This window comes from Bufo bufo, chromosome 2 (assembly GCF_905171765.1).
Source record: "Bufo bufo chromosome 2, aBufBuf1.1, whole genome shotgun sequence".
Lineage (NCBI taxonomy): Eukaryota > Metazoa > Chordata > Amphibia > Anura > Bufonidae > Bufo > Bufo bufo.
The window spans coordinates 785,564,732-785,578,940 of NC_053390.1; the positions used below are offsets into that span (position 1 = coordinate 785,564,732).

The 14,209-nt window shown below is 51.2% G+C and overlaps 1 protein-coding gene across 1 annotated transcript in view; it reads right to left on the minus strand.

Moving 5' to 3' along the window:
• HTT (huntingtin) overlaps nt 1–13,824 on the minus strand; it is a 241,769-nt gene extending 227,945 nt beyond the window's left edge. Inside the window, exon 1 of the mRNA XM_040419177.1 lies at nt 13,523–13,824. Coding sequence (XP_040275111.1) covers nt 13,523–13,617 — 95 coding nt within the window. The 5' untranslated portion in view covers nt 13,618–13,824. The remainder of the gene's footprint in view (nt 1–13,522) is intronic.
• Between the last annotated feature and the right edge of the window lie 385 nt (nt 13,825–14,209).

The following is a 14,209-nucleotide window of genomic DNA, read 5'->3' on the forward strand; positions in this document are numbered from 1 at the left end:
GGAAAAAAAAAAAATTCTCGGTGTCCACTGGGCTGTATGTACACTATTCAGCCTGTGCTGTGTACACAAGGGCAGCAGTCAGCTCATCAAAGGTAGGATTACAATGAGGGGCAACAGATCTGTTATAAAACTCCTCATCCTTCCTGCAGCAACCTCTGCTGAAATGAGCAGAGCATGCCCACAACACTCTTCCGCTGAAGTCCCAGAGCATGCCCACAACACTCTCCCACTGAAGTCCCAGAGCATGCCCACAACACTCTCCCACTGAAGTCCCAGAGCATGCCCACAACACTCTCCCGCTGAAGTCTCAGAGCATGCCCACAACACTCTCCCGCTGAAGTCCCAGAGCATGCCCACAACACTCTCCTGCTGAAGTCCCAGAGCATGCCCACAACACTCTCCCGCTGAAGACCCAGAGCATGCCCACAACACTCTCCCGCTGAAGACCCAGAGCATGCCCACAACACTCTTCCACTGAAGTCCCAGAGCATGCCCACAACACTCTTCCACTGAAGTCCCAGAGCATGCCCACAACACTCTTCCGCTGAAGTCCCAGAGCATGCCCACAACACTCTTCCGCTGAAGTCCCAGAGCATGCCCACAACACTCTTCCGCTGAAGTCCCAGAGCATGCCCACAACACTCTTCCGCTGAAGTCCCAGAGCATGCCCACAACACTCTTCCGCTGAAGTCCCAGAGCATGCCCACAACACTCTTCCGCTGAAGTCCCAGAGCATGCCCACAACACTCTTCCGCTGAAGTCCCAGAGCATGCCCACAACACTCTCCCGCTGAAGTCAATGAGACCCCCACCAATCATGGGAATTGGGGCCCCATACCCTCTGCAGCACCCAGGGGCCATACATTCATTTCGATGGCAGTTCCTGAGATTGCAGAGTACAGCGCTCACCTATCTCATAGAAATGAATGGAGCGGCCACACACATGCCCAACGGGCTGCTCTGTTTATTTCAGGGGAGTTGAAGGGGGTGCAGGACACCCCTTCCCATAATATGTAGGGGTCGCAGCAGTAGGACCCCCACTGATACTGAGGATAGGGGATAACTTCAAACAACTGGAATACCCCTTTAAGTTGCATTTGTGTTTGTCCTGAATTTAAAGGGGTAGGTCCAAGTGTTTAAAGGGGTTGTATCATCATGGACAATGGGGGCATATCGCTAGGATATGCCTCCATTGTCTTATAGATGCGGGTCCCACGGCAAGTGAAGGAGGGCGCACTGCGCAGCTGCCCTCAATTCATTTTCTATGGGGCCGGTGAAAATAGCCGAGCCAGTGGCCCCATAGAAATGAATGGGAGCGGGGGCCTCGCATGTGCGGTGTGCTCCCATTAACTTCTATGGGGAGCTGGCTTGGTGGTGGCCGGACGGGAGTCCTCCAGCCACCACCTTGCGGGGCTCCGTTCTCGATATAGGTGCAGGTCCCAGCCTTGGGACCCGCACCTATAAGACAATGGGGGAATATCCTAGCGATATGCCCCCATTGTCCATGGTGAGACAACCCCTTTAATACCGATAACCTATTCTCAGGGTAGGTCATCAGTATCTGATTGTTGGGGGTCCGACGCCCGTCACCCCTCAAATCAGCTGACTGAAGAGGCCACAGCACTTTGGTGAGTGCTGCACCTTCTTGCTAAGCCAGTAATGTGACACTCATGGGTCACATGGCCTAAGCGCAACACCAGGCACAGCCACTACACAATGTACGGCGCTGTCCACAGAGCACAGAGCTCTTCAAGCAGCTGATCGGCAGAGGGTGTCGGACCCCCACTAATCATATATTGATGACCTATCCTTAAGATAGGTCATCAATATTTAACACTTGGGAAAACCCCACTATTTTCTAAGGTAAAATAATACAGAGTTTCCATCAAATTGCAAGACACAGAAACAGATAATAAAACTACAGGAACGTTAAATGTCCTGGATTTATAAGAAATAACCAGAACACATAGGACTTTCAAAGTCCATATTTTGCGTTTATTCCCCTCCCCGTACTCCTCTGTAAACCATGGGTGGAGGAGGGCGAACACCATGGAAACCTCTGAGCGAGCAGATATAAGCGGACAGGCGGCAGGTGCGGCCCCACCCCAGCACCATACCGCATGACACACCTTAACCCCTTCACACCTGCACCGCCCTATGTTCCTCTGTATACTGGTGGCTCAGGGGTTTCCTCCTGTCACAGGGTCCATATCCAACTATAAAAGGTGTCATAGGATAAAAAAAAAAAAAAAACAAAAAAAAAAAAAAAAAAACACACACATTACTAATATAATATACAAATGAACCAGTTCCAGGAACACACTATGGTTGCGAGTGAAGCAGATATCCATCTTCCTTTCACACTTGCGTTCGGGGTTCCGCTTGTGAGCTCCGTTTGAAGGCTCTCACAAGCGGCCCCGAACGGATCCGTCTGGCACCGTTTGGCCTCCGTTCCGCTCAGCAGGCGGACACCCGAACGCAGCTTGCAGCGTTTTTGTGTCCGCCTGGCCGCGCGGAGCCAAACGGATCCGTTCAGACTTACAATGCAAGTCAATGGGGACAGATCCGTTTGACGTTGACACAATATGGTGCAATTTCAAACGGATCCGTCCCCTATTGACTTTCAATGTAAAGTCAGGAGTCCCCTATTAATATACAATCAGATCAGAGTTTTCTCCAATCCGATGGTATATTTTAACTTGAAGCGTCCCCATCACCATGGGAACGCCTCTATGTTAGAATATACCATCGGATTTGAGTTAGATTGTGAAACTCAGATCCGACAGTATATTCTAACACAGAGGCGTTCCCATGGTGATGGGGACGCTTCAAGTTAGAATATACTGAGAATTGTGTACATGACTGCGCCCCTGCTGCCTGGCAGACCCCCCCCTCCCCCCCTGTACTTTAACTCATTGGTGGCCAGTGCGACCCCCCTCTCCCTCCCTCCCCAGTATTAAATGTGACCAGTGCGGCCCCCTCCCTGTATATTCATTGGTGGCCAGTGCGGCCCCCCTCCCTCCCCAGTATTAAATGTGACCAGTGCGGCCCCCCTCCCTCTATTTTCATTGGTGGCCAGTGCGGATTCCCAGTATTAAATGTTACCAGTGCGGCCTCCCCTCCTCCCCCCCCCCCCCCATCATTGGTGGCAGCGGAGAGTTCCGATCGGAGTCCCAGTTTAATCGCTGGGGCTCCGATCGGTTACCATGGCAGCCAAGACGCTATTGCAGCAATAAATAGAAGCATTATACTTACCTGCGAGCTGCGATGTCTGTGACCGGCCGGGCGCTCCTCCTACTGGTAAGTGACAGGTCTGTGCTATAGGCAATGCGCCGCACAGACCTGTCACTTACCAGTAGGATGAGCTCCCGGCCGGTCACAGACATCGCAGCTCGCAGGTAAGTATAATGCTTCTATTTATTGCTAAGTAACCATGGCAGCCAAGACTGCAATAGCGCCTTGGCTGCCATGGTAACCGATCAGAGCCCCAGCGATTAAACTGGGAATCCGATCGGAACTCTCCGCTGCCACCAATGATGGGGAGGGGAGGGTGATTTTAATTAGGGGGGGGGGGAGAGGGGAGGCCGCACTGGTCACATTTAATACTGGGAATCCGCACTGGCCACCAATGAAAATAGAGGGAGGGGGGCCGCACTGGCCACCAATGAATATAGAGGGAGGGGGGCCGCACTGGTCACATTTAATACTGGGGAGGGAGGGAGGGGGGGGTCGCACTGCCCACCAATGAATTAAAGTACAGGGGGGGAGGGGGGGGCTGCCAGGCAGCAGGGGGGCAGTCATGTACACAATTCTCAGTATATTCTAACTTGAAGCGTCCCCATCACTATGGGAACGCCTCTGTGTTAGAATATACTGTCGGATCTGAGTTTTATAATCTAACTGGGAATCCGATCGGAACTCTCCGCTGCCACCAATGATGGGGGGGGGGGGGGGGGGAGGGGAGGCCGCACTGGTCACATTTAATACTGGGAATCCGCACTGGCCACCAATGAATATAGAGGGAGGGGGGCCGCACTGGTCACATTTAAAGAGGACCTTTCACCGATTCTTACCCTATGAACTAACTATACAGATATGTAGAGCGGCGCCCGGGGATCTCACTGCACTTACTATTATCCCCGGGCGCCGCTCCGTTCTCCTGCTATGTCCTCCGGTATCTCCGATCACTAAGTTATAGTAGGCGGAGATACCAGTCCCTAAGTTATGGTAGGCGGAGTCTGCCCTAGCGCTGGCCAATCGCAGCGCAGAGCTTACAGCCTGGGAGGTTATTTTCTCCCAGGCTGTGAGCTCTGCAATGCGATTGGCCAGCGCTAGGGCAGACTCCGCCTACCATAACTTAGGGAACGGAGATACCGGAGGGCATAGCAGGAGAACAGAGCGGCGCCCGGGGATAATAGTAAGTGCAGAGATATCCCCGGGCGCCGCTCCACATGTCTGTATACTTCGTTCATAGGGTAAGAATCGGTGAAAGGTCCTCTTTAATACTGGGGAGGGAGGGAGGGGGGGGCCACACTGGGCACCAATGAATATAGAGGGAGGGGGGCCGCACTGGTCACATTTAATACTGGGGAGGGAGGGGGGGCCGCACTGGCCACCAATGAATATAGAGGGAGGTGGGCCGAACTGGTCACATTTAATACTGGGGAGGGAGGGAGGGGGGGGCCGCACTGGCCACCAATGAATATAGAGGGAGGGGGGCCGCACTGGCCACCAATGAATATAGAGGGAGGGGGGCCGCACTGGTCACATTTAATACTGGGGAGGGAGGGAGGGGGGGCCGCACTCGCCACCAATGAATATAGAGGGAGGGGGGCCGCACTGGTCACCAATGAATATAGAGGGAGGGGGGCCGCACTGGTCACATTTAATACTGGGGAGGGAGGGGGGCCGCACTGGCCACCAATGAATATAGAGGGAGGGGGGCCGCACTGGTCACATTTAATACAGAGGAGGGAGGGGGTCTGCCCCCTCCTGCCTGGCAGCACCTGATCTCTTACAGGGGGCTATGATTCTCACAATAATTGTGCGGATCACAGCCCCCTGTAAGAGATCGGGTGCTGCCAGGCAGCAGGGGGCAGTCATGTACACAGTTCTTTTAGTATATTCTAACTTGAAGCGTCCCCATCACCATGGGAACGCCTCTGTGTTAGAATATACTGTCGGATCTGAGTTTTCACGAAGTGAAAAATCTGATCTGTAAAAACCAGTTATGCAGATGGATCCGTTCTGAACGGATGCAAGCGTTTGCATTAGACGGATCCGCTCCTATGTGCAGACACCAGACGGATCCACTCCAAACGCAAGTGTGAAAGTAGCCTAGGCTACTTTCACATTAGCGTTTTTCTTTTCCGGCATAGAGTTCCATCACAGGGGCTCTATACCGGAAAAGAACTGATCAGGATTATCCCAATGCATTCTGAATGGAGAGTAATCCGTTCAGGATGCATCAGGATGTCTTCAGTTCAGTCATTTTGACTGATGAGGCAAAAGAGAAAACCGTAGCATGCTACGGTTTTTGTCTCCGGCAAAAAAAACTGAAGACTTGCCTGAATGCCGGATCCGGCATTTTTTTCCATAGGAATGTATTAGTGCCGGATCCGGCATTCAAAATACCGGAATGCCGGTACCGTCCTTTCGGTCTGCGCATGCGCAGACCTTTAAAAATGAGAAAGAAATAAATACTGGATCCGTTTTGCCTGATGACACCGGAAAAACGGATCCGGTATTGCAATGCATTTTTCTGACTGATCAGGCATTTTTCAGACTGATCAGGATCCTGATCAGTCTGAAAAATGCCTGATCAGTCAGAGAAAATGACATGCGTTTGCATACAGTCTTCCTGATCAGGCAGGCAGTTCAGGCAACGGAACTAACTGCCGGAATCAAACAACACAAGTGTGAAAGTACCCTTACAATTGCACAGTCTGTGTGTAGCCAGCACGTTCTGGACCGTATCTGTATTTTAGGTGACCCCTTTCTCCATCTATTTAAAGGGTTCTCCGGGAATTAATAAAATAAAATTACCAAAAAATTACCAAATACCTGTCATTAGTTATAATTGCTTGTTTTGTAGGGAGCAATCATCTGGAGAAATAAAATGGCCGCCGTCCTATTAGTGCACACAAAACCTGTCCTAATCACACAGCAGGACAAGTTACTTCACCAGAATGAGCCACAGAGCTGCCTCATCCTCCTCTCTGCTTGTCAGGGATTATGACCCTGAACACAGAAGATCTTCAGATGACTCTGTAGGAATGGAGTTCATGCGGAGAGATGAAGTACAGAGAGGACAGACAGGACAGACTGTGGTAAAGGAGACTAAATAAAAGTGCTTCTAATCAGCCACATCCCCACCTCCTCTCTTCGTGTCTCTTAATGAACTCCATTCCTTCAGAGATTCAGCTGAATATCTTATCAACTGTATTCAGGATCATAATCCCTGACAAGCAGAGAGATGGATGAGGCAGCTTTTTACCTCAGTGTTGTGAAGTAACTTGTCCTCCTGTGTGATTAGGACAGGTTTTGGGCGTACTAACAGGACGGCGGCCATTTTATTTCTCCTAATGATTGCTCCCCAGACAAAATCGGACATTACAACTAATAAAGAGGTATTTAGGAAAATATTTAAAATAAAGTTTTTTTTTTACTTTATTAATTTCTGTATAACCCCTTTAAGCTCTGCCTGCCAAATAATCGCTGCAAGACCACCACTCTTCCATATGAGTGTGGTCTATCCCATCCATTACCGCTCTTCCATGTTACATCTGGTAGTGGGGTCTATCCCATCCATTACCACTCTTCCATGTTACATCTGGTAGTGGGGTCTATCCCATCTATTACCGCTCTTCCATGTTACATCTGGTAGTGGGGTCTATCCAATCTATTACCGCTCTTCCATGTTACATCTGGTAGTGGGGTCTATCCCATCCATTACCACTCTTCCATGTTACATCTGGTAGTGGGGTCTATCCAATCCATTACCGCTCTTCCATGTTACATCTGGTAGTGGGGTCTATCCCATCCATTACCACTCTTCCATGTTACATCTGGTAGTGGGGTCTATCCCATCCATTACCGCTCTTCCATGTTACATCTGGTAGTGGGGTCTATCCCATCCATTACCACTCTTCCATGTTACATCTGGTAGTGGGGTCTCTCCCATCTATTACCGCTCTTCCATGTTTCATCTACATCTGGTGGTGGGGTCTGCCCCATCTATTACCGCTCTTCCATGTTACATCTGGTAGTGGGGTCTATCCCATCCATTACCGCTCTTCCATGTTACATCTAGTAGTGGGGGTCTATCCCATCCATTACCGCTCTTCCATGTTACATCTGGTAGTGGGGTCTATCCCATCCATTACCGCTCTTCCATGTTACATCTGGTAGTGGGGTCTATCCCATCTATCACCGCTCTCCCATGTTTCATCTACATCTGGTAGTGGGGTCTCTCCCATCTATTACTGCTCTTCCATGTTTCATCTACATCTGGTAGTGGGGTCTATCCCATCCATTACCGCTCTTCCATGTTACATCTGGTAGTGGGGTCTATCCCATCTATTACCGCTCTCCCATGTTTCATCTACATCTGGTAGTGGGGTCTCTCCCCTCTATTACCGCTCTTCCATGTTTCATCTACATCTGGTAGTGGGGTATATCCCATCTATTACCGCTCTTCCATGTTTCATCTGGTAGTGGGGTCTATCCCATTCATTACCGCTCTTCCATGTTACATCTGGTAGTGGGGTCTATCCCATCCATTACCACTCTTCCATGTTACATCTGGTAGTGGGGTCTCTCCCATCCATTACCGCTCTTCCATGTTACATCTGGTGGTGGGGTCTATCCCATCCATTACCGCTCTTCCATGTTACATCTGGTAGTGGGGTCTATCCCATCTATTTTCGCTCTTCCATGTTACATCTGGTAGTGGGGTCTATCCCACCCATTACCGCTCTTCCATGTTACATCTGGTAGTGGGGTCTATCCCATCCATTACCACTCTTCCATGTTACATCTGGTAGTGGGGTCTATCCCATCCATTACCACTCTTCCATGTTACATCTGGTAGTGGGGTCTCTCCCATCCATTACCAATCTTCCATGTTACATCTGGTGGTGGGGTCTATCCCATCCATTACCGGTCTTCCATGTTACATCTGGTAGTGGGGTCTCTCCCATCTATTACCGCTCTTCCATGTTTCATCTACATCAGGTAGTGGGGTCTATCCCATCCATTACCGTTCTTCCATGTTACATCTGGTAGTGGGGTCTATCCCATCCATTACCACTCTTCCATGTTACATCTGGTAGTGGGGTCTCTCCCATCTATTACCGCTCTTCCATGTTTCATCTACAACTGGTGGTGGGGTCTGCCCCATCCATTACCGCTCTTCCATGTTACATCTGGTAGTGGGGTCTATCCCATCCATTACCGCTCTTCCATGTTACATCTAGTAGTGGGGGTCTATCCCATCCATTACCGCTCTTCCATGTTACATCTGGTAGTGGGGTTTATCCCATCCATTACCGCTCTTCCATGTTACATCTGGTAGTGGGGTCTATCCCATCTATTACCGCTCTCCCATGTTTCATCTACATCTGGTAGTGGGGTCTCTCCCCTCTATTACCGCTCTTCCATGTTTCATCTACATCTGGTAGTGGGGTCTATCCCATCCATTACCGCTCTTCCATGTTACATCTGGTAGTGGGGTCTATCCCATCCATTACCACTCTTCCATGTTACATCTGGTAGTGGGGTCTCTCCCATCCATTACCACTCTTCCATGTTACATCTGGTGGTGGGGTCTATCCCATCCATTACCGGTCTTCCATGTTACATCTGGTAGTGGGGTCTGCCCCATCTATTAGCATGGAGGGCGTCTCTCTGACGGCATACTCAGCACGTCCACAAAATACCTGATAAGAAGACGTGTGTAATACTAATCTGCTCCTGAGGTGGCGCCGCAAGGGAGTTAAGCAATTCCAATCTCTCTTCATAGATCACAGCTGATGATTTGGGGGGGGGGGGGGGGTCCCTGTGAGTATATCATCCTCAAGAGACCCTCCTAACTGAAAAGGAAACAACACAAGCACATAAATGACACGACATGAGCACACACTGAAAACGATGAAACCTCCGGCGGTTACCAGTCTCACACTCCATGCCTGAACCCTGGATCTGCAAACACGTAGAAGCCATTTCTGCTCATTCCCGACGCGGCGTCCAATAAAGTAATAAGACTTTACTGCATACATTAAACAGCGCACAGCGGATGTAGGTCCCCGACGCTCAGGACTTTGTCCTAGGACGGCCATGGAATTACATTGTGTTACTACATAAACACTCCCTGCATCCAGAGCCGCATACACAGCCAGATCTGCTGTGCAATCTACAAACAGCGGATCCGCAAAATACGGATACCGTCGGTGTGCCATCTGCATTTTTTGCAGACCCATATGTCTGTTTCACAAATTATAGAACGTCCTATTCAGGTCCACAAAATGCAGTCCACGGAGCCACTGAAGTCAACAGGTCCGCAAATAAATGCGGGTGGCACACGGACGGTGTCACTCCATGTGCGGTCTGCATCCGTTACTCCGGTCCGTGGCCCCGCTAAAAAATAGAACATGTCATATTCTGGTCTGTTTTGCGGACAAGAATAGGCATTACTTTAACCCCTTAAGGACCCGCTCTGTACATGTATGGCGCAAGGTGTGCCAGGGGAGGATTGCGGGGGAAATTGGGGCACCATGGCTGCTCTTACCGGCAGGCAGCCATGGCGGGTAAGGGCAGCATGGTGCAGCACCAAGCGCTGCGATTGGCCGGTCAATGAAGATCGCAGCGCCAGAAGCTGAAAGAAGATGCCAGGCGGGTCGGGAGGGGGTCAGGGGGAGGTGACCGGTGCTGAACTGGTTAGCACTGGTCTCCTCCGAGGTGAGGCAGGGGACACCGGTGTTTGGTGTCCCCTGCCAGCGCAGCGATTGGCTGGAACAATGCTCCAGCCAATGGCAGCGCTAGAGCTGCACAAGAAAGGGCAGAACCTCCCTGCATGCAGCCATTCTAGCTGGTGACTGCATGCAGAGAGGTTCTGTGCCTTTCTGTGCTGCTGTTGGCTTGCTGGGACTTGTGGTGCACACCACTGCGATTTAACACTTTCCTGCTAAATGAAGAAAAGAAGAACAACATCTGGAATTGCTGCACTGATATTTTTTTTCATTTGCAGCTGTTCCAGATCCCTAAACCAGCCTCTGAATAACGGATCAGGTATTAAAAAAATTTCAAGGCTAGAAAGAACTGCGCATGCGCAGACTAGAAAACCGGATCCAGCGATGCGGCAATTTCCGGAACACTTAGTACCGGATCCGGCATTAACACATTTCAATGCAAGCGCAGTAGTGTTAGTTTAATTTCATCCTTGATGTACCCTGTAGTTCTACCACCTCATGTCTGATTTAGTCCGCATAGCTTACAGATCCACTTTTCACCAACCACTACATATTCATTTCTGTGAAAACACATAGCCTTCTAGTAGGAATAACAGAGTAACGGCACAACATAGAGGCATCAGAAAAGATGCGCCACAATTGCAATTTCGTTGGGAATGCGGGGCTTGTAAGAAGGTACCTGGAATCATTGTGGATGGAAGGAAGGTGTCACCGAGGTTCCTGGCCTCGGGGAAGTTAGAGCCAGTATTTTAGGTGTCAGCAGCAGCTATTGCTAATTGACACCGTGAGATTTAGTATGGCTGTCATAGCTGATCTGGGACGGCTCTTACTGAGAGTAGTCAAAGTGCTGGGTGGGTGAATACTCCCCATGTTCCAGGCCGGGTTTTGCCAGGCATAAAAACCAGCCAGCACTGCCAGGTGTGTGGATTTACCTCCCTCTGACAGTGCAGCTCAGTAGTCTGTGTGCTGTGCTGGGATTTGAAACGGGCTGGAGGACTCGGGCCCCTCTAAAGGCGAACAGGCCGCCTATGGACTTGATGAGGCTGAACTGCTAACAGGGTGTGAATTAACACCCAGGAGAAAAGGTGACTTATTGTTTAAAGGGTAAACATGTTCTATATTTTTTTTTTACGGTGCGGACGGATCGCAGACCCGTTCAAGTTGAATGGGTCTCGATCCGTCCTGGCTGCCACACGGATGTTGCCCGTGCATTGGGGACCGCAAATTGCCGCACAACGGCCGTGTGCATGAGCCCTCAGAGAGAGCATTGCAGAACGGATGTGGACCCGTTCATATGGCCATCTGAATGGGCCCTAAGGGAGAGGAGATTCCCCATGGGCTATAGAAGAGGAAATCTGTGTAGGAATAAAGCTGTCGATACATGAGAACTAGTGCAGACAGCAGCATCCTGGACACACAGATCCTGTGTGAGATAATAGGAGGCACACTCCTGAGGAAAGTCTGAAATTAGGAGCAGGTTATAAACAGTATCAGGGGGTCTGAAAATGAATGAAGGAATGAGGACTGCAGCCTGGAAGGTACTACTAATACTACTACTATTTGTTTTTTTTACGCTAGGTAACAATTACATATGTAATGTCATTCTCCCATGCCAAAGGTGTCCCTAGTCTTTAATTACAGCATCTGTATTATTACAGGAGGCGCCCTCTGTGTAGAACAGGGATAGCGGTCACACACGTGGTTGTGGATTTTCAGCAGATCCAGAGAAGCCGTTCCGACAGCAGACATGTTTATGGTGCTGATGGAAGAAACAGCGCCATGTGTGAATACAGTGCAATATGCTTTTCAGTCAGTGAATAGGAACATGTGCCCACATCCTGTCCAGCTGATACAGGTAAGGGCACATTCACACGCAGTGGCAATGCTGCGGCCAGAATTTGTAAATACACCGCCACCTAGCTCAGCCAAATGTCCAGTCTGGATACATACCGCCACCTCACATAGCAGAGCTCAGTGCATGCTTCAGGATATTGGGGGGACACCACATAGCAAAGCCCGGTGCAGGATATTGGGGGGACACCACATAGCAGAGCCCGGTGCACGATATTGGGGGGACACCACATAGCAGAGCCCGGTGCACGATATTGGGGGGACACCACATAGCAGAGCCCGGTGCACGATATTGGGGGGACACCACATAGCAGAGCCCGGTGCACGATATTGGGGGGACACCACATAGCAGAGCCCGGTGCAGGATATTGGGGGACACCACATAGCAGAGCCCGGTGCAGGATATTGGGGGACACCACATAGCAGAGCCCGGTGCAGGATATTGGGGGACACCACATAGCAGAGCCCGGTGCAGGATATTGGGGGACACCACATAGCAGAGCCCGGTGCAGGATATTGGGGGACACCACATAGCAGAGCCCGGTGCAGGATATTGGGGGACACCACATAGCAGAGCCCGGTGCAGGATATTGGGGGACACCACATAGCAGAGCCCGGTGCAGGATATTGGGGGACACCACATAGCAGAGCCCGGTGCAGGATATTGGGGGACACCACATAGCAGAGCCCGGTGCAGGATATTGGGGGACACCACATAGCAGAGCCCGGTGCAGGATATTGGGGGACACCACATAGCAGAGCCCGGTGCAGGATATTGGGGGACACCACATAGCAGAGCCCAGTGCAGGATATTGGGGGACACCACATAGCAGAGCCCAGTGCAGGATATTGGGGGACACCACATAGCAGAGCCCAGTGCAGGATATTGGGGGACACCACATAGCAGAGCCCAGTGCAGGATATTGGGGGACACCACATAGCAGAGCCCAGTGCAGGATATTGGGGGACACCACATAGCAGAGCCCAGTGCAGGATATTGGGGGACACCACATAGCAGAGCCCAGTGCAGGATATTGGGGGACACCACATAGCAGAGCCCAGTGCAGGATATTGGGGGGACACCACATAGCAGAGCCCAGTGCAGGATATTGGGGGACACCACATAGCAGAGCCCAGTGCAGGATATTGGGGGACACCACATAGCAGAGCCCAGTGCAGGATATTGGGGGACACCACATAGCAGAGCCCAGTGCAGGATATTGGGGGACACCACATAGCAGAGCCCAGTGCAGGATATTGGGGGACACCACATAGCAGAGCCGAGTGCAGGATATTGGGGGACACCACATAGCAGAGCCGAGTGCAGGATATTGGGGGACACCACATAGCAGAGCTCAGTGCAGGATATTGGGGGACACCACATAGCAGAGCCCAGTGCAGGATATTGGGGGACACCACATAGCAGAGCCCAGTGCAGGATATTGGGGGACACCACATAGCAGAGCCCAGTGCAGGATATTGGGGGACACCACATAGCAGAGCCCAGTGCAGGATATTGGGGGACACCACATAGCAGAGCCCAGTGCAGGATATTGGGGGACACCACATAGCAGAGCCCAGTGCAGGATATTGGGGGACACCACATAGCAGAGCCCAGTGCAGGATATTGGGGGACACCACATAGCAGAGCTGAGTGTGGGGATACAAGATATCGGGGTGCCTGTGACATGACGGGGTACTCACGGCTTATGCACCGGCTCCTCCGCCACCGCCGGTCCCTGCTGCTGGAAGGATTTCAGGGATTCGAAGGCTCTCATCAGCTTCTCCATGGTGGCCATGTTCCTTCAGCCGCACAAACAAGGCCGCGACCGGCTTCTCTCCGTCACCGGAGCACCGGCCTGCAGAGCTCACTGCACGGAGCCCACACTCCGCCACCGCACTGTCACCAGCTCACTAACCGCCATCACCAGCCGCCAGCACCGGGAGGAATCAGACAGTGACAGCTCCGGCCGTAGCCTAACCCGCTTCACCTCTCCCAGCCAATGGAAAGCGTCGCAGCCAACTGAATGACAGCAGAATCAACCAATAGCGAGTCACAGGAAGGTGACATAACCCAAAACGTGATTGGTGGAACGAGGAAGAGGCGGGACCTGCTAGAAACGGGTAGTGAAAAGAAGGTCATGGGGCGGAGCTTCTGGTGGAGGCTCCGCCTATCGGTCGCAGTGACTGGAGCACATGGGCGGCTGCTTGTGTTTACTACTGTGTCTGGGCAAGAGCTGTGAGGAAAGAAGAAACCAAGGAGGGACCCTAGCAACCAATCCCGTCACTGCTTTCATTTTCTACAGGATTAAAGCTGTGTTCTGATTGGTTGCTTTTACTGTACTTGTTTTAAAAAGAGGCGGGTTTTATGCAGATTTCCATTAAAGGGTG